General features: G+C 39.2%; 1 protein-coding gene across 4 annotated transcripts in view; it reads left to right on the forward strand.

Moving 5' to 3' along the window:
- The window catches only part of RASA3 (RAS p21 protein activator 3), a 134,095-nt gene that overhangs the window by 25,928 nt on the left and 86,431 nt on the right, over positions 1 to 21,736 (forward strand). For all 4 annotated transcript variants that reach the window (XM_069770191.1, XM_069770193.1, XM_069770192.1 and 1 more), the window contains exon 2: positions 13,892 to 14,009. In XM_069770191.1, the coding sequence (XP_069626292.1) occupies positions 13,892 to 14,009 (118 nt within the window). The remainder of the gene's footprint in view (positions 1 to 13,891; positions 14,010 to 21,736) is intronic.

Below are 21,736 nucleotides of genomic sequence, written 5' to 3' on the forward strand. Positions count from 1 at the left end.
ACCTCTGTCCTGTCAAATATCCTTCACCTGCCCTTCCCTTTTTAAAGCTTAATCCTCCCTTATCATGTATGGATGTTTGCATAGGCTTAAGCATTTCAAGGAAGATAATGTCTTCTATGTTGGTACAGCTCTCACTACAGTTGGACCTCTGCTACTGAAGCAAAGTCAGAGCAGGTTTGTGCTGTGTTAGATTTGTGGAACTGAACATGCTTATAAAAATGAAACTTTGTGAATGTATTTCAGAGCAGTTGCCAGTTGTCCTTCTTGTTCATGTTTTTGAAGTACCTCGCTTCTGTATAGGTAAATGAATTCTGCTTTGTCACTTGTAGTAAGTACGCAAACTACTAGGTATTTCCACAGTGCTTTACAGGCAATATGTCTTGCTCACCCCCTGCAGCTGATATGACTAACTTGTAAACTGAAACTAGAAGAATAAAAGAAAACTAACATCGATTGAGTTTCATTATATTAACACTTTGCATAGTTTAGAAAAGGAAAGTAGGTCACTTTCCATTTTTAATACCCTGCTTTATACTTTGCATAAAAAACCAACAGCTGGATTGCAGACATTTCATGGAAAGTTATACATTTCCCTGTAAATATGGATTTTAATCATATGAGCGTTTATAGAAATTACATGGGACTATTGTGTTTTTGGCTTAGATGTTTCTTCAAAATCTTAGCTGCTTATACCAGTGACGTGTTTTAGGTGCACACAGCTACACTAACTTCTGAACTCTGGTTTTGATATCAATAAATAAATAAATGATAAATGACTATTAGAAATAAATTACTATGATCAGCTTTTTGCTTGTTTTTCTGCAGTATTGTGTCTGTGTTATCTCTGCTCAGTGCTGAGGAGTGAAGAAGTAAATGTTTTTTCTCTTCCTGTAGTTACTGAATTTGGTTAGTCTAGCATTTGGTTCTCATCACATTGCCTGCACAATGAGTCATTCTTTCTTGGTTAGGTTTGTTCCTCAGGCCAAGATTCATGTGATGTTCCCCCTCTAAGGGCAATCAGATTAGTCACTGTTTGAAATCTTGTTTAAAAAATAAAATGCACCGCAGGTTGATGCCTTGCTTACCAGTTACATGCTTCCCCCCCTCCCCTGCTTGCTGTTTGAGTTCAGCAGCATCATTATATTGAGAAATGTTTTGTAGTCATGGTAACTGATACTTTATTGGATTCCCACTGAAATTAGCATATTAAATTCAGGACTTTTGGTACTAGCAAGGAATTGTCTGTAAGGCAGGTGAATTTAAAGTAGTTCAGTGTGCTAAAGTACCTCTAGCTTAAACTTGGGCACCTTTCATTATGCTGTTAAGAGCAAAAACTACATTGCAATTGTGGTAGTAGTTTGAACTTTGTGAAACATGCAAATTTAAAAAAAAACAGTGGTAATGAGGCCATCTGTGTTAATAATTTTTATGTTACTTGAATTGGACTTGAAGTATTTGGGGCATAAACTCTCCTTGCAGAATTATCTGTACCTGGAAATGTTTGATGGGGGCAAGATCTGATGGAGGTTTCAAACAACATTAGGATGGTGGCAGAGTTTCCAGACCCTATTGTGCAATATGTTGTTATGAAGGCTCTTGAAGTTCTTTATGTTGGTACTGGAAGATTTTAGGGGTGATGGTTCATTGTGGGAAATAGCAGTCTGAAAGACTAGCCATGCAGAAAATACAAGGTGACTAGATCAGAAGTAGGAAGAGAGAGGGGAAAAATACCTACTGTGTGGTTGTAAACACTTAACCTGGACGCTGATGGTAGCTGGCTAGGCTCCCTATCTCGTCAGTGGACAGCAAGAGGAACTCATTCAAATTACAGTTCAGAAGACCAGTTATGTTTGTGCCCCGAACCCTCTTATACAGGAGTCTGTGTGAACAGTAGATGCTAATGCAGGCACCTACATTGTGCAGAATGTTGAATTGTATGAGTATCCCTGGGAGCAATGTCTGGTTTGTGCCTTGAGAGCGAGTCAGGGTTATGACAGGGTGGAGGATTGGAAGTTGGTGAAATAAATTGCTATAAACGCTATCTTGGTTCATAGATGAAAGCCTGAGTAGAAGGAAAGATGAATTAATGTTCCACATTAAACTTTGATTCTGGCTCTTTTGAACAGCATTATTTTCCATCTTGTAAGTTGCTAACAGTGTTTTGATAGGAAAATGCTTATGAAGGTGCAGACCAGTGGGGTAGAAAACTAGATTATCTGTAGAAAGTTCAGAGAGTAGAGTTTGGTGTTTGGGGTTTTTTTTGTGAAGCTTTTTGTGGTGGTCTTGTTCTGCCTCCAATTTTCAGCTGGTTTTTACAGATCTCAGATGCTCACAACCGTTATTAGTTCAAATGGTTAGTTTTCCTTTCATTCTGTGTGAGACAGATGCATGTAGTGTCTAAACAGACAAAAAATTCAACTTTGGATGAACTTTGTGGGTGTGGACAAGCGGGTCATAGGGAATGCCCAGCTTCCAAAAATTATTCACAGTTTTGAAAAATGCTCAGCCTCTGCATGACTACCTGCAAACAAAATTTATTTTTGAATCTTGCTCCCATTTCTATAGGAATAACCACTGAAATAAAATAGACCTGTGTTTCTTTGAAGTTCATTTGCTCCTACTGCATTGGCTCCCTCTGGAAGACAACATTACCCTGTATTTTGGCAGTTAACTTCTTTGGTGCAGAGATGAGTATGTTGGGTTAAAGCTTTAGCCGAAGTGAATCGGCTTGTATACTGTGAGGTGGTGACCTGACCCTGTGACTTTAGGTCAAGCAAGAACAAGTGTACAAGAACAAGCAAGAACAATCTGGTACACTGTCAGCTTGCAACTCGGAAACCTTCAAAGACTTAAGTTTAAGTCTGTCTATATGCATGTATTTTGGACTTGCATGGACTTTGGCACTGTGAAGAATGGATGCTATTGGGAAAGGGGAAACCTTACTATTACTGTTACACTGTAACTCATAAGGAAAGAAGCTTAATAATACTTTTCAATTTGTATGGAACTGGAAGAAACCGTTTTAATGTTTTTGATTTCTGTTTTTTCCCCTCACTCCAGAGTGAAGTGGCCTATTTGGATCCAAAATTGTTTCTTCACTTTTTCAGTACTTCTTTACTTTCCCTGTCACGTATACTAGCTAACTTCCTTTGTTATTCTGCTGTCGACAGGTCTGAAAATATTTTAGGATGTTCTTAAAAGTTCTCTTGCTAAACACTGTTTCTGGCCATCAGTGTGTTCCTCTATCATCGTCATCTCCTCTTTCTCCTTGTGAAGAAATCTTTGGTTGCCTTTTGTCTCGACAAAGGTGCCTTGGGAGGATGGAAACATAGCTTGTCCACTGTAGCTCAGCTTGCTAGTCAAGCAGTCTGACTGGTGTTGACTCTGTTAAAGGACCACTTTAACAACAGAGGGTGTTGAGCAGCACTAAACAGAGGGGGTGAAGGAATATTCCTTACATGAACCCGGGGAGAACACTGATCGTTTAAATAAATAATAATGTCTATATAATAATGCCAAATAGGAGTCTGAAAATACTGAGAGGTTAGCTAATGTTGTATGTACTGTTCTTATAAGGTGGGATGGCATGGTTTGTTTTTAGACAGAGCTTTTAGCTGCTTCTGATTTATGACTTTATGAAAGTACCTTTTCTTCATACCAAAATATACCCATTTTTCTTGAAGTATACTTAATATTTGAGTGGCAAAACCACTTCTGTCCTTTGAAAACAAGAAAAAATTAAGAAGCTGAGGAAACAGAATTACATAGAAATGCATGCACTTCAGAGAGAAGTTATTGCCTGAGTTTATGTCAATATACTTTATCTTCATGCAGTCCAGGCAGAAAGACTTGTAGCGTGTCTTTCTGTGGAGCCCCATTAGACCCAGCGGAACTGTGCTGGTGGGCTTGCAGAGTGACCGAGTGGAGGTGACAGCTCAGCATGTCAGAGCATTCGGAAGTCTGCAAAGCGCAAACGCAGAAGACAGTGGTAGGTGACATTGTCCTTTCCTCCCTATACCTAGGTCAGTTTGTCTTCAACTATATTTTCTAATTGAAAATTTTAATTGAACAAGTCAGGAATCTTCTGCTGATGTGTCTTAAAAATAAGTGATTCTTTAGTAAAGCCCGCTGACGTGGCAAATTGAATGTTTAGGATCTTGGATGGCCATGGTCCAGTTCTGTCAATGTATGGATATTCTGTAACTAGCTGCTTCTAGAAATTCTTGGGGCAAACTGTTTGGTGGCAGTAGTTAAAGCAGTCCGGGCTTCAGACTAGAGGTATGTTGTCCCCTTTCTTTCCACAAAGAAATCAATAGATCTGTAGATCAGTTGCGGTGTATCCTTGCTTGTTTGCAGTCTTAAGAGTTTAATTGCACAGCACTGCAAACTGGCAAGTGATCACTTTGTTAGACACTTAGAAGTATTTGAGCTTGACTTAAAATGTCATAAACAGGGAAGCTATTGGTTTTGTTTGATTAATGGAACTACAAGCTAGCAACAAGAAATTAGCAGCATCTGTGTAAAAATGTTGTTCATTGTCAGCATGCTTCTGTGCAATACAGGCTATTCAACAGTGAAATAAATCTTTCTTTAAAAACGCTTTAAGTTACCTCAAGTCCACCAGCATGGAAAAGTCACCTGTAGATCATATAAGGTACCAAACTTAGGAATTACTAAGTAAGATTTATTTTTGTTTCATTCTACTAGAAGAAAGTGCTTTGTAAATGAAGATCCAGTAACTAAAGCAAAACAAATATTGTGGATGACTTAGATAATGTCCTAATCTGAGCATTCTGTTCAGTACAGAGGTGTGTTTGCAACATAGCATTTGTCAGTTGCCTAAGACTGCAACTGGAAAGTAATGGTTTTCCTTAAATTAATGTTTTCATTCAAAACCCATCTATAAGTAAGTATGTAGTCTGAGAACTGGTTATGATCACAATTTTTTAAAAGGATTTTCTATTACATGGTTCCTTAGTATATATGATGCTCTTTGCCTATGAAGGAACAAATGAGGAATATGTGGAGTAATGAAATATCAAGACCATGTGAAGTTTGAAGTAGTTGTATTCTTGCCTGTGACTGGCTTTAAGGGAAGCTGCTAATTACTGCACGTTTGGAGGAGGATGTTTCTGTGTTTGGATCTTTACATGGAAAAATGAATTTGATCTCCTTGTAGGAAAGTACCTATTTTCACTGTTTTTGAAAAAAGGGTAACAGAAAGCAAGTTGGGGAGATTTCAAAACCTTTTTCTCTCCCTTATGATGATTAATTTTGTAATAGGAAGAGTGTTCTGAATATAGGGAGGACACTCTGCTCAGTTAATTCTTAAGTCTTAGGTGGTTTTCAAGATTGCCTTGAACTGCTGCTCTTTGAGTCACCCTGTTTCTCAATAGCTAGGTTTTATTGTGGTTTTGAACACTGTGGGGCCAAAGGGACAAACTGAACTTGATCTGAACTGTATCCTGTGAAACTCTGGTTTAGTGAAGATGTTTCTAAATAAGTAATTATAAAGCAAGAGCAGTCGCAGACAACAGAATCATTAGAGGTAACAGTTATGGTTTTTTAATATTGCCGGTAAAGCTTCAACTCTTCAGCAATCACTCCTTTTGTTACTAGACTTTAATCTAAGCAAAACGCAACCTTTGGCAGATATGTATTTTTCAGGTTACTGTAAAAGTTTTTAGTGTCACTTGTTGTGATAGAAGTGATTAATGCCCTGGAAGAGAGAGGCCATCATTCCTTTTTCATTGCTTACATTTGTGTTTGGGTTTTTTTCGTACACAGCTATAGCTTTTTGTTCTACACTAAAATTGGGATGTACGTAGATAAAAATTGTCCTTTTTTAAGTCACCTTGCTTTTGTTTTTATGTGTGAATACTATAAACAAAGGCAGGTGAAAATAGATACTTATTTTCACAGAAACTTCTTTTTGCTTATGCTGATGTTTTTGAGCACATTACTTCTGTTCTTTAGCAATGACTAGGCTCCTTACTGTAGAGCAACTATCTTAAATTATCCTAAAGTACAAGAACTCTCAAAAGGGAACAGTTGAATTATTGTTGGATTTTGGTCACGTCTTGTTTGATGTTGTAAATCATTTGCTTGTATTTCCTGTCTCATACTGTTCCTCTAAAAATAGCTGAAATTGCTTGCTGTTTGCCCAGTGCAGCTCCATGATGGAATAGCCTGTTTAAAGTTACTTCCTCTCAGCTCCTCTGCCTCTCCTGCAGCCTGAATCCTCTCCCTCATGGCCTCCCACAACAGATGGTCAGTGACTTAAACTTTGCTGAGAGAAGGTATTTGGTAACTTTAGGAAGCTGATTTTCTTTTTTAAAAAAACAACCACCATGAAACACAAGCGAAAACCAAACCAACCCCCCCTCAAAAAACAACCACAAAAACTACAAAAAAACCTGCACAAGCCACCAATCTAAACAAAGGTCACAATTCAGAGACACAGAACAACCTGTAGCCAGTCCCTACATTACTGAAACTGGTGGGAAAAACCTCAAGAGCCTCTATCAAATGCACCTGGGAAGTTGCATGAGATGATACTTTGCATTAAGACACATCTTCAAAATATAAGCTGGGTTGAAAATTAGTACATGGGGAGCTGAGTCTAACATTGTATCAACACAGATAAAGAGACAGTTTGGTTAATTGATCAGTTTTCTGCAGGAATACAAGAAAGTCACATCAAAGAAACTTGGAATGCTAACCCCAGAGTGCCACAGGAAAACTGAATTTGAATGAAAACTCCTTGAGAACACCTTTTTCCTGGCAGTATCCTACTTTAAAATGATCTCTTCAAGGTGTCCTTTTACACAAAATAGCTTCAGTCTTGTTAAAAAGCAGCTGGACTGTACAGTTTTTATTTTGTGCGATTAAGTTACCATCCCAAGGGAATCTTTAGAGAAACCTGATTCCTGCTGTTAGACCATTATATTGGCACGTAGCATGCAACCAGTTACGTTAATGAGTTGAGGAGAATTATGCTTCTTTCCTTGTACAAACTAAAACCTTAATTTTGCAAGCAGCTCTTATGGAACTTGCTGTAAGATGTCTTTGCTCTCAGTCCTGGGATTTGATTGAACAGCCCTTGTGCTGTGAGCCCTTAAGTACTTAAGATCATGACAAGATCTTTTGAGCCTCCTTGGTGTTTGTTGCCTCTTACAGGAAAAGTAAGGCTGTCAGCCTGCAGCTTCTCATTGCTCTCCAATGAAAATATCCTTGGCTGCTTCTCTTATGCATGGAACAGTAAAGGCAAGGTATTTGGATGGTTTATTGGACCTACAGGGCTGCAAAAGGAGAACTGGGATGTCTGATCACACACATATAGGAAAGGGAATTTGGCTACTAGCCATTCTGAGTGATAGATCTGAGTCTGTCCACCATGGGGGCTATAGCTGATTAGGCTTAGCTATTGTTACAGCTGGTAAAGGCCTGTCATTTGCTGTCTTGGAACAGCTTTTGATCACCAGAAGATCTTTATGAAGGTTCCTAACTGGTACAGAGCAAGTTTAATCATGTGAGGGGAAAGGGTGGTAGTGTAGTAGTATGGCACCATGTACACTTGTGAAGTGAATTGTGCAGAAGGGATTTTAAGATGCCAAATGTTCCTGTCACCAGGCTGTAAAGGGAGTAAAACTCCACTAGAAGTACTAGATCTAAGTAGGTATAAGCAGTTTTTGGCAGGGAGATACCAGCTGGTGGTGCTCTTCAGTTTAGTGCCAAAGGATTTGGGGTTGATGCTGCTTATTGCCCCTAAGCCAGGAAGCTTTCCATGTGAAGCTCTTGTCTAAAAAGTTGTAATTAATACAGTGTGCTTTGTTTCCTTGCTGGTTACTTGCTGAAGCAGTGCTAGCTGTAGTGTCAAGTTGCTCTGGGGTTGTTGCTATGGCCCAGGTGGTCAGTATTGTTTTGTTGAGGAAGAGCTTTCCCTGGAGTCTTCTAATGTGATGAGCATTTCACGTGGAAAGAGGCTGGCAGGCAAGGGCTTAGATTAAGAACAGGTCATCTAAAAATCTCATTTTTCAGATCATCAAAATCTGTTCACAGATGGCTATTTTTGACCTGGTTTAGAAATCTAATGCAATCTGTCTCTGCATGAGAACGAAGTGTGTGTGTGTGCATGTGCATGCACACGTAAATACCTACGGTTAAAGCAAAGAGATTGTTGGACAAATAGTGTTTCTAGCCACATCTGTTTTGAAAGAAATCCTATTTTTTTAATATATCAATTTTCTTTATTAGATATTTATGAATTTCATTTTTTTTCTTATTTTCAGGCTGTGTGACCTATATACGTAAGTGGAGGGGAGAGAACATTTTTTGACACTTGGCTTATACTGCCTAAAAAGCGTTTATTGTTTTTAGGTTACTACAAAAGTACATAAGAATATTAAGCTACTTACATAATCTCCATAGTTGCACTGGTACACCGGTTCTTGTAACTTCACTTTTTAATTTATTTATTGCTTTTTCCTATTTGGAAAGGCAAAAAATGAATTGAAGCTTTCTGTTCTGTGAGGAGCGCATAGTATGTCTACCTACAGGAATTATATACAAATGTAACTATATTCTGGCTATATTTCAAACACTATGTTAATTTCACATAATTATCACATGGCTGTTTAGTAACTAAATTGGTTTCTGATGTGAACAGAAGTTTTCTAACTATGACCATTTTAATATTAAAAGGGATTATTTTTTCAATATATCCCTTTTGAGATATTGCAGTCATACCCCTCCCCTTATTCCCACCTCACCCCCAAAAAGCACACCTTGCAAAAAAAGAATTGCTTTCTCAACATTCAATGCTAATGCAGCTGTTTCTGTTTGGTTTAAATTCATGCATAGGCACAAAAGTTAATGTGCTTCTAGGTATTTCTGCATGTTTTAATTGATATTGAGTGCTATTATATTTCTGTTTGAATTAAAATTACTTTAAGTATTGATTATAAACTTGCTGGCATCTTAATATTTTACATATATGCTGGAGTTTGTGCATGAGGAGCTTTTTAAGCATAAATCGTGTTAGAGAATTGAGCTCTGTGTGTACACACATTTTCCTTTTTCTGTTTTTGCTTGATCTATGGATGTTGAAGGAATAATGCTTTTAATGAGTGCTTAAGAATTTTTTTTTTCCAGAGTCCAGCATCTCTATTGGTATAGAGAGAGCTTAAGGGAGAACAGAAATAGGTTGCTGCTCTGGTTTTGCTCTTGACATGCTTGCCTACGAGCTTCTTAGGAGAGTGTTTTCCTGAATATGGCAGAAACAAAGTGGATTGCTGTTGGTTTGGATATGTTGCCCTTTTCAGATTTTAGGTATTTTGTTTCTGTACTCAAGTCTTTCAGCATGCTCCCTGAAGTCAAACACTGTGGCATTGAAAGCTCAGCTGCTGTTATTGGGTTTATTTTTTGGAGGTAGATTTTTGTTTGTTTGTTTTCTGAAATAGTTTGGGAAATGATTCTCCCATGCTATCTTGATAAAATCAAATATGTTGCTGGTAGAAGGCAGCGAGCTAAACTTGTTGACATGTTACAAAGCCTTCCTTAATGCACTCAGATTGGCAGATGTGTGCTGGTGACCCAATACTTAGAAGCACAGGAGTAGCAAATTTTGTTCCAAAAGGTAGAAATAATGACTGGCTTTTGTGCATTCTCTGCTTTTCAGAAAGTTGCACCTGGGGAAATATGTCAAAAGCAAAGATGACACAATGTGAAGTATCTAAATTCAATTAAAAATACTAGATGCTTAAAAAAATTTACAGTGTCAAAACCTTAAGGAAATATATACATGTATGTATATATTTGTTTATTCCTAGAAACATCTTCAAAGTTTTTTTTCTTGTTTTACCAGTTATACTCCCAAGCATCTAAGCAGTGCTCTTCTCTGCCATGTATGCAGAAGAGTCCTTTTTTCTTGCTTCCCTTTTATTACCAGTGTTTTAGCAGAGTAGGAATGTATAACATTGGAAGGAACAAGATGATAGATGAATATGGTTTTGAGATATTCCTTCCTCTTTTTCCAGCCTGTTGCGTTCCCTGTGCCTAGCTCAAGCTAAGCTATCTGTGCTGCCATGGTAGTCCATTTTTCAACTGTAGTATCCCAGTATTCGTGGGGAGAAGGTAGCAAGCCAGTGAAGTATTCAGAATTGTATAGCCTGTTCTTCTAAGACTTGTCCAACACACCTAATGGTAACTTCTCCATAGTTGAAATCAGCTCCTTGGTGTTGAGTGCATCACACAGTTAAATTAGGACCCATGTACATTAGAAGTGCAAGGATACATACAAAGGAAAGCTATAGCAAACTTGAACTGATTATTCTGCCACTGTGGCTCCAAATGGAAGCCTTATGCTCCAGAACAAAGTGCTCATGTATTTTAAATTGTCAAGGACTTAGACATCTTAAGAAACATTCTGCTGCTTCTTAGCAGAAGTGGAAAACTGGGGGTTTTGAAGGTGAGTGTATTGACCTTTTGTCTGCAAACCCTGTCCAAATTCTTTAGCATACAGGTACTTCACAAATATGAAGAGGGAGGAAAAAAAGTGGATCTGCCTCTTGAAAATACAATTGATGAAGATGCCTCTTCTATACAGATAGGTTAAATGATGAAATTCTTGCCCAAATTAAATGATCTCTTGCCCAAATTAAATGATCTCTTGCCCAAATTAAATGATCTCTTGCCCAAATTAAATGATCTCATCAACTCTGGTTGTTGAGAATATGGAAACGGTGCATGATTGTATCAAGTATTCTGGGCTTTCTGTTTTTTTCATTTTGGTAGTAGCAGAACCAAAAAAATACTGAGCAAATTGTTCAGCTTCATTGTAGATGGCAAAACAGTGCCACAGAGGGAACGTTTTTGTCTTGGAGGAATCTAAAGAGCAACTGAAGCTCTAACAGTGCATTTGTTGACATAAAATGTCTGGCTAGAGAGCTGAGTCCTTAGCTATGCTTGAAAGCTTGACAAATTTTTCTTTCTCAACTGCTCAGTGCTGGAGGAATCTAAACAGCCATTGGCTGGTGCCAGTGTTGGGAAGAAACCATGGTGGTGTTTTTTTGTTTTGGTGTTTTTTTGGTTTTTTGGGGTTTTTTTTGTAAGCTCCTTCTTAAGTCAGTAACATGATTAATATATTGGGTTGGTCAATTAGTCCCTTGTTCTAGTCTCAGTGGTTTTTCAGGGCCTTTTTCCAGTTTGAAGAAAGAAATTACTGTAAAATGCCTTCTCCCTCTATCTTCCTTCTCTGCCCCACTTTCTAAAATTGTGATGGTGGTGAGCTTTAATTTGCTGTACAGACTGTGCAGGCAGTCATTTTCTAGCAATGCTAAATGGTGTCTTCCTTTGCATTGCATTTAGGTTTCAATATTGTGGGCTTTTCTACTGTAAGCCTTTTAACAAAGAGGAGACCTGAGTTTTCAAAATACAGTTCTTAAAGAGGGCTCTGACATGACTAAGTATTAACTTTAAGAGCGTGACTATTGTGCACATCAGAAAACTGGAAATCAACATCACAAAATCCGGAATTGGTTTTGTGTGTGTGCGTTCATGTTGAAGTGGGAAGTAGAAGAGTGCAGAAAAAAGGGAAACTGCATGTTTTTTTGGTTTAATTTTGAGCTTGAAAAGTTTTGTCCCATTCTCTTGGAAGAACCGTGAGAATAGTGTGCCAGCCCCAGAGGAAGACTTCCTTATCATTCTGCTATTGAAACTCTTCCTGTTGACACGCACGCTCTCTCTCTCTGGGGAACTTTACCCGGTCATCCAGAAAAGAGGCTGGTTTCATGTGACTTTAATGTGAGAATAGATAAGAGAAATTTGGATGCTTGGGACTTGGGGAGGGGAGACAAACTCAGAGACCTCAGTCTGTGTGAGGCTAGTACATTTGATTTGTAACTTGCTTGAACTTGGACTAATGCGAGTAAAAGTTGAAGGTTTAGTGTGGCAGAGTAGACTTCTGTGCAGGCTGAGTGAGCCATCAATAATCCTCAATACATTTTTGGCTAGAGCTGCTGCAGTTAAACTATTGCTAACACTTCAGCTTAGTTTATAGCCACATGGGGCATGCAAACAGATGTTCCAGTCACACCTTTGAATTACAGCAGAGACAGCTTTTTTTAATACAATGTCTCACAACTCTGAAGGAAGTGGGAAGAATGCTATCAAGTTGCATCAGCTGAGCTGAGAGAGCAAACTTATTTAGAAGAACTCTGAAGTGAGGCATTACTGTCTGAAGCAATGTTTTCATGTCCCTTTTCAATCAATGCCTCTTTGTATGTTCCGTGATTAGCTTTAGAAAATGTATGCATGTACGATCACCCATATACAGGCCATTTGTGAGAAGTGTGGATGTGTGGCGTTTCCAAGAGCATGTCATGAGTCTGTTAGCAAAAGTGTGCGAACAGTGTGCCAGAAGGAGATCACAGGCCAGAAGACATGGAGTCCTGTGTCACTTTATGCTTTTCCTTTAAAGCTGAGGATGCAGGTTGGCTTAATCTTTCCTTGCTGTAATTCTTCAGTATTTACATGCACATGCATCAGAGTGCTGTTGAACAAATCTGCAGAAAGGAAAAAGTATGTCTTTGCTGAAGATAGGGTTGAAAGAAGCAAGATGATTCTGTTAATAGTATGAAGCTATTTGGGAGCTGGAGACTGGGAAAGCATGTGTCTAGTAAGATGCACTTAAGCTGAGCTGCAGACATCCGATAAAAAGTTGTATTTGTTGCTGTCATTTAGAGTTCCCTTATCCACTGGCAAACAAACCTGTGTTCTCTTGGTCTGTGCATTTTTAGTTTTAGACTTTTTATTTTTATTTTTATTCCTTGTATTTTTACCAGGAGAGAATGATCTAGTTCCCATGGTATGTGCTAGTAATTTCCAGGTACTGAAAGAGTGAAGGTAAATAAGGCCACGTGCATTGTAGACTTATATTTAGTCATTCTTTGAGAGTTCTAAGTTTTGTCTTTAGAATTAAATCACTCATCTACGTAGTGCTAAGGTGCTCTAGCAGAACCATGAGGAGCATTACCCAGTTTCCTGTCTGAGAGTTTTATCAGTCTGCCAAGGAAATTTGGTGCTCAGCTTTGGTTATTAATGGACATGTAGAGGGGAAAGCTGTGGTTTTATTCTTGTTTCATACTCTCATGTTTTGTAGTCTTTGTAGTCTCTTGGTTACCCTTAGTTCCTCAATCCTGTGTCTCTCTTTTTTTTTTGGGGGGGGGTGGGGGGTGTTGGGTTTCTTTTTTTGTTAAATATACGATAACGTAAATGTTTCTTGTTGTGGTTTTGAAACAAATCTTTATTACAAAGAATATTCATGACTTGCATGGTACCTTAGGCAGCTTCAAGTGCTAATTACCTCATCAGAGTGCTTTGAAGTTCAACGTGGTGAAAGGCTGTTGGCTGTAACTAAAGTGGCTGTTTTCCATCGCCACATCTGTGGAGAGTGGTGGAGCTGGGGGTCAGTCCTCATTTGCTGTGTTCTGGTAATGCCTTTAGGATAAAATCAGTGGGCTGGATTGGAAAGCTTTATTATCGTGTTGTATTGTGTTCCTGGTATCTATAGGAGGACCGATCAAAACCTAAAAACAAATTTGGAAGGAAGCAGTATACACCAAATACATGCAAATAAATCGGATGCAAGAAACTGTTGAGTTTTTGCTGGCTACTGCTGAGCTCTAAACGTAGTGACTGTCAGGACCTGCTGCCTTGGATACAGAATACTGCTGCTAAGTTTAATAGAGACTTCACATTTGTGAAGAAAAATACAACATAATACTTCGCTTTAGCCATGTTGCTGACACTGCATTAGTTGACAGATGACTAATTTATGGATAAGTCTTTAATATGTAATCCTTGTGGGTTTTTTTTTCTTTCTTGTCTTTAGGCGAAGCCAAAAATCTTCCTACGTATCCGGGGCCAAACAAGATGAGGGATTGCTACTGTACTGTAAACCTGGACCAGGAGGAGGTTTTCAGGACCAAAATAGTGGAGAAGTCATTATGGTAACAAATACACGTATACACATTCTGTTAACTCTTTTCATTCTCTGCTTTCTAAGTTTGTTTAATGTTCCAGAGATCCCTTTTTTTGGGGGGGGGGGGGGGGGGGGAGGAGGGAGTATGAAAATGATCCTTCTAGTTTTAAGAACACTAGTGGTAGAACTATTCATGTCATGATTCCTATCTCTGTATATGGGAAAATGTCTTCACCAAGGCAATATTAACTATTTTCCTAAGCCAGTGCTCCTTCCTTTCTGCAATATTTGTTTTGAACTTCCCCAAGCTTTTTAGATTTCAGCTTAGAAGGGAGCACTGAACATTTCGTGTCTGTCTATGCTTGGTGTTTTGCACTGTTCTAGCTACCCTAATGGGTGGAGTTAGGGATTTTTTTTTTATTTTTTTTTTTCCTGTCATGAGGCTGCAACTGAAAGGAGAGGTTTGAACAGAAGATGCCTGTCTGATTATCCTGGACACTTCCTGTGAGATTGTAGAAGCTAAATGTAGAATGAAACAGAAGGAGAAGCATGTAGCAAAACTTAAAAAACGTTTTCTCCTAGAAACCCCCAAACATCAGAAAAATAAAGGGAACCAGGCTGGGTGTGTATGTATATGCTGGCAAGTGAGGCTTTTTTGGGAGTTGAGGCTAAAGTAACAGCATGGAACAGTCAAGTTTATAACTTAAGATATAAAGTGGGAAAAGAGTGAGAGTTGAGTGATGCAGTTAGGAATTTATCTTGTTGTTGCAAATAATTTATGTTAGGAAATAGCTCTAGAGCCCACCCCCACCCCCTCAGAAGTACCCAGTGCATTTAAGAATGTGAGTCTGAGTAGCTTGAGGTGGGATTTACTCCCTTAAGTTGCTTTAATTGTTCTCACCCATCATTTTTTTATGTCTTTAAGTCTTTACTCCTCATCTCATATTCTGATACAGTGTACTGGGGTCCATAATGGAGACTTCTGTTTCTTGAGGCATTTAGATTGGCGAAACATAATCAGAATGATGATGCTAACACTTTCTTGTTTGTAGTGTGCTATATTAAAAAAAAAGTGGAAAAGGAAAGACTGATCTATATGCTTTTTTGTTGTTGTTACAATAACTTGCATGCAGTGTCCCTGAACCAGTTGTTTCTCTAAGAGTGACTTTAACTCATTTAAATTCATTGCTGGGTCAACCAAGTGTAGCCCCCCTGCTCACAACTAGAAGTAGCACAGTGGGGTTTTTTTGCTGGATGATCATTAGTGCTTTGCAGGGAAGTGGAAGGTGGGGAGTTGGGGGTGTATGAGAATAGTTGATATAATTTCTTTGAACTAATCTAAGTATTTTTCTGTCGAGAAAATAAACTCTTAGTAGTAGGAATAAGCAACAAGTGTAATTCCTTCAGTGGGAGAAATTCCATCTGTCTTTAGATATCATTATAAAGCTGAAGAGGTAGACTGAGACTGTGCAGAACTGGAAGGTTTCTGGTTTCCTGTGGAGCTAAGTTCTTTTCATTAATTGAGGTGAATTCAGAGGAGAGCAACACAATGATCAGAGGTCTGGAAAACATAACTGATGAGGAAAGGTTAAAAGATTGGAATTGCTTAGCCTAGATAAGAGGGATGAGAGTAGATGTAACTATGTAAATATATTAAAAACAAACAAACAAACCCCAAACAACAAATGCCCCCAAAAAATGTAAGAGGGAGGGAATTGCTCTGTATGTCCAGTATGGATATTGCAAGTAGTGATGGACTTAAATTGCAGTGGGGAAGGAATTTTAGGTTAAGGTTTGCTGTGAAGAAAAATCTTTCTGTTGTTAAAGATTCTGAAGCACTGGAGTAGGTTGCTCTGTTTTTTCCATATTTATTGCTGAAGGCTTTTAATAGGTTCTGTATAATCAGTCCTGACCAAAATATGGGGATCTTCCTGCTTTGGAACAGTGGTGGACCAGATGAGCTCTTGAAATCCCTTTACAGTCCTATTTTCTTTGGTCTAAAGGTTGACTAAAGATGATCTCCTCTGTCATTGTTTCTTCTCCCAATGAATTCCTGTTCTCAGTGGTAGTGTGCCTTTTCCCTCTGTGAGCTTCTACTTGCAAGTATTATTTCTGAAAAACTTGCTTCTTCACAGTCCTTACGTATCTACTTATAGACACTGATATCAACTGAATTTTGCATTTATCCATATAGGTGTTTCTCTGTCCTTGTTTTTCTGTTGCATAAAAGAAAAGCAGACAAAAATCCCAAATACATGAATGCTAAAACTGGGATGTCTTCCCAGTCTGTGATTAGGAATTGCTCTTATTTAGTGAGGCATACTCAAACGGCTACTTAATCTTTTATGGCTGTGTTTACATCTATTAAAACAAGTGCATAGAATTCCAGAGGAAGATGTTTTTCAAATGATTTCAGCCCCTATGCAGTCGTCTATTGTTTTTTGTAAGACTCTGAGATGAGCACATAGCTGAGGAGCCAGTCATGCTGTTACATTCTTTAATGCTTGTTTGTAAATTGATTCAACCCATTGAGTAACTGTGAATTATTGGGCAGGCGAGGCTTATGTGCCCTAAGGCCCATGTAATTTGTGTGAAGCAGAGAAATACCTGCTTTCATGTACAGTGTTTCTTTGCCAGGTCCTTGCTAATGTAATAGTGAAGCATGTGTTGGGTCCCTTTTTCTGAGGTATCACTGCTGCGATATGCAATGTTAGATGGGAGCAGGGATGTGAAGCTGGGCCAATGCATGACTAAAATAATTGAATCCTGCCTGAACATCTGTGTGGCTGGCATTGAAGTGGGTGACACAGCCTTTGACTACAGTTTGAAGGGGAGAACACTGGCTCTGCTCTGTTGTTCATGTCCATTTTCTACTTCTATCACTTCATGGCTGACATGGGGGTGGCTTGCTATAAAGTAAGTTTTAAGAATTGCCTGTATTCTCACTCATACTGGTGAGTCCCCCACCTTCCAGTAAGCTCAAAAAATTATTTTCATGTAGTCTGTGGAAAAGAAGATGCTTTTTGTGAATGTCTGAATTGAAAGGTGTTTCATACTCAGCCCTAGCACTGTTGACTCTGAAATTATGTCTTCTCACTCAGATTTGCCCTGGTGAAGCTTATGTTTTCCAGCACATCTGCATAAAATGACTTTCTTATCTGCAGGAAAAGGCTTATAATTAAAGTCATGCTGAAACACTGTCTTGTGTACTTGGGAATTCAAGGGCTGCTTGCCCCTTTTTTTTTTTTCCTCTTTTCTTTTTACTCAGTTGAGCTTTCCAGGCAGGCCTTCTCCTGATGTAAAGCTTAAATAGAACTGGCAAATGGGAGAAAGGAAGTAGTTATCTCTCCTTCCCAGAGGGGCTTGGATGAACGTCCAATTCTGGCTTGCTTGGGATATCTGTGACAGAGCCTTCAGACTCTGACTCATGATCTCCTGTGTTTTATCCTGGGACAGTGTAAGAAGTTGCCTCCCTGAGCTCTGTCCTGATGTTCTGCAACAGATTTTTATTTTATTAGGCTGTGGCAGAGGCATGAGAAGACAGCTGAGAGTAGTAACCTCTTAAATCAACAAAACATGAATCATTCAGAACTCTAAGAACTGAACCAGCACATTCTGTTGCCCAGTCCGGTTCACTTACCAGTGTTCTGAAGAGAATCTCTGTGAGCCTGATGCCTTTTATCTAAGTTTGCATCTCAAAAACTGAGAGCAGCCAGCATGGTGAACCTCAACTCCTCTGTCCAGCAGTCAGGTGGGACTCATAAATTAGAATCAGGAACTTAAATCATTCCTGCCATCCAGCCTCTGTGGGCTTCTGTTAAACAGGATGGTGGCAGTGCTGCCTTGTGCTAGAAGATTTTGAGGGCTGCTGTGAGGATAACTTGGTAGTGTCTGACTGAAACAAGTCAAGGGTTACAACATGGGCAGGCCTTTCTATGAAACCACAGAGCAATTCTAAAGTACTGTTATGTGGGGCAGTTCAGAGTGATCCGACTTCTCTGGGGATCTTTGGACAAGCACAGTGAATGCATGGGTTGGTCAGAGCAAGCTCTCCAGGTTCCCAGGAAGAGAATCTTGAATTCTTCAAGCAGCACTGTTTTCATAAACTCCTTGGCACAAGCTTTTAGTAAATTCTAAGAAGGTCACATGCAAGTCATAAGATATGAGGGAGAGGTCAGTTAGAGCCAGGATTTAATATGTTTCTCTGTTTTGTATTTGTTGTTCAATATTTATACTACCATCATCCACAAAGGCACTGAATAGAATTGGATCCATTCCATATAACCTAGCAGAGATGTACATGAAGGGTCTTGGGTATTTTATGTCCTAAGGAACGTGTGAGGATTACTATTTTTTTAAATGCATAGATCTACAACTTTTTCTTTAGTTCTGAGCTGCCAGTAGACAGCCTGACAAGAATTTTGCCTGTTAATTTCGTTTGCTGAACCAACTATTTAGCTTCCCCCATGAGTAGCTTCAAACTTCAGGTTCCACCATCCAGGACTTGATCCTGGCTACAGATCTTCCCTGAGGATAAACTTTCTTGGCTCCTTGGTGTTAAGACTGACTTTGCCTTTGCTGTTTGCATCAAATGTTTCCATTCACTTAAAGGGCAGTGTCAGCTGCAACAGGAAATCAAGGCAGCTTCTCAGATCATAGGTGAAGAATGGAAGGAATGTGACATCTCTAAATTTGTTTCAAGGATATGAATAAAGGCAAAAACTGTTGTATGTTAAGAATCAAATGGCTGACAGCATGCGCATTAAAGAAATGAGCAAACTGTCTTGAGTCTGTGATTATTTAGTTCTCCACTGTTTCACTGAGGAATTTTTCACATGCTAAACATAGTGATCAAAGCTTGAATGAAACAGCAAATGAAGCCAAAGGCACTTTCCCCACACCACCTCCCCGCCCCCCCCCCCCCCCCCCCCTTTTTTTTTTCCTGGTCTCCAGTGAAGGTAACAGTGAGAACTACAAGTCTGCAGTGTTCTTTTGAGTGTATAGTGAAATGTGCTGTAATTTCATAGTTAAGGCTGTGTTCTTTCACAAGAGGTTTTTGTGTCTTTGTTTTAGTATTAGATCAGGTAACAAATTCAATCAGTAGCTCTCAGAACTTTCTCTAAATCTACTGCCATATTTAATGTTGTTATTTTTTAATTTTAGGCTTGGTTAAACCCTTTATTTTCCTATGTTTGGAGTTCATGACAGCATAGCTAAACTTCTCTTGTTCTGATAACATCTTGGATTGCAGGCCACTTCCCAAATTTTAAACGCAAAGTTGTTTCCCTTAGTTGCCAAAATTAGCTGTTGTATCTGAGTTAGTTCCATTAGTTACTTCCATATTCTTATGCTGCCAGCTCACCTCCTTGAAATAAAAGCTTTCCTCAGCCTGGAGGCCTTAAGTAAAGAGACCTTGAGCTGGATGCTGTAGTATGTTCTGCAGCTTCTCTCCTGCATGCTCCCAGGTCAGTCCTCAGTGTGCTGTCTGTGCCATGGCCTGCCATCTTCTGCACTTGACTCCATCCAACCATGGCTTGAATCCCTAATATCAACAGACTTCAATTCTAAAACACCCCAAGCCTTTAAGGGAAAAGGATAAGATGGGTATGGGTACAGCTTCAGCCCGGTCAGGTATAGTATTGAAGGCAAGGACTATATGGTTGTGTGGGGAAGTAATACAGCTGGGAAATGTGCCAGGAAGGGAAGCAAGACTTAATGGAAGGAGAATAATGAAGTGAGCCTTGACACCCAAGGCAGGGTTTATGAATGAGAGCATTTATCTGCACGAAAAGCCACCCATGTGAGTAACAATTGTTGGTGTTGTAGGCTGCTCTGAGTGATTAAAAAAAAAAGTAAATGCAGCTGTAATGTGACTTCTGTTGTTTGTGTGTGTCGTCTTACAGAATATTTTGGGAGGTGACTAGGGGCCAAACGGCTGCTGCTTTGAGTTATCATAATCCCTGTAAGCCTCATTGAGCCAAACCAGCAACTGTCAAGTGAGGATGATAACTATAGCTTGTGTGTCTGTCTCTCCCTTCTGAGCATAAGGTTGAGAAAATGCACACTGCTTTATTTTTTCTCTGTGTAGTAGGGGTGGTTGTGGCTGTAACACAGCACTGTCCATCTGGGGGTGTCTGCACAGTGACATGAGGAGAAACTTGGATGTCTGGAAGACTGCAGCCTGTACTCTTAACAGTGAGCTTAAGTGGTATGTTCGGATTTAGATGTTGCCTTCTGTGCCATATACTTGCTGCTGTGTGTCCTCTGCCAAATCCGTGCTTCAAATATAATACCAGGTATTTTTAATAAATTGTGTAAGGAAGCTACTATGACGTCTGCCAACTTTGGCTCTTAGAGAGCCTGTCTTATTTGCCTGTTGTCTTGTAGCTCTGTATCTAGTAGGGGACTGAAGTGTATTCAGATTTTACTTGGGTTGCTGTATCTGCTTTGAATAAACCTTCTCTTCTCTATCCCACTCCCTTTACATATGCTGCAAAGCATAGTATAAAATGTATTAGCCAAGTAGTAGAAAAAGCTTAGTAGTAGAAACAAGCAAGTGTACTCCTTTGTACAGACTGATTTTGCTTCCCGCTCACGTGGTAATGTGAACTCTGGTCTTCAGTTCATGCAGCAGGATGAATCCAGTATTTCTAAACATTTTAAAATAGTCAGAGGATGTGGTGTTGTCTGTGGCATGTTAATAATCCTTACTTTCAATCACAAAAGCAGTTTAAAAAAAAAAATCCATACACAAAGAATTCTGGTTTGAGGGGTTTCATTATTATTCATCATGCAACTCTTTCGCTTCATCCACTGAAGTACTGGTGCCAAAACAAAAACAAAACTGCTTTAGCGAATCCTAAGTATTGAGAAACAAGCACGAGGTTTTGCAACGCAGCCTGAAGCTGAAGAAATATTTCTACACTGAGATTTGTTCTATAAAGTCTCTTCCTCTCTGTTTAATGTTATTTGTGATGATTTCAGTAGATATCTGAAGGTATGGAATTAAAGTTGCAAGTATGCCTCTGGAGTTGAGTAAAACATGTGAAAAGGAACAAATTTTGAACCTTTTCTTAGGGGAAGAAGTTCCCATTCATCATGTTTGAAATGAGGATTCTCTTCCTTATTTGCTTTCATTCCACTTGATCTACACAGTAATTTGTTTCTCTTCTTCCCGGTCTCCTCCTGAAAATATCCATTGCCAAAACACACATTAGAAGAGATTAAAAAATAGATACCTTGAAATGGGAAGGGCTCTAAGATAGATAGCTGTATGTGAGTGAAACAGTACCTGGAGGGAAATTTTTGGGTTTGATTTCCTGGTATTCCTGCTCCCGTGAGCATTTAGAACAAGCAAGTTTTTGATGAGGGGAGGGTATACCTGAAGACTCAAATCCATTGCCCTATTCTCTGTGCTTTTACTTGACTTTTTTTTTTGTGTTTGTGTCTTCCGTCATGTGAGTTGTGGAAGCACCCTAGGGAAAGTGTCCTGACGAGGGATTGATTAGTGTATGTGTCAGTGGTAGGGGCTGTATAGAAGCTGTGCATTAAGAGAGCCCCACGCTTCCTGAGAAGAGGATTGCTGAGGTAGAGCATGGCAAGGTGATGGGTATGTACTGGAAAAGATGAGAAGGGGATGTGAAGTGAGGGTATGTGGAGTAGAAGGCTACAGAGTCAGGCCCTTGTGTGCCTGAAATCTTGGAGCAAGGATTTAAAAATTGGTACAGGTCTTTCTCTGTAATTTCTAATCCTGTT

Source organism: Haliaeetus albicilla, chromosome 25 (genome assembly GCF_947461875.1).
Source record: "Haliaeetus albicilla chromosome 25, bHalAlb1.1, whole genome shotgun sequence".
Lineage (NCBI taxonomy): Eukaryota > Metazoa > Chordata > Aves > Accipitriformes > Accipitridae > Haliaeetus > Haliaeetus albicilla.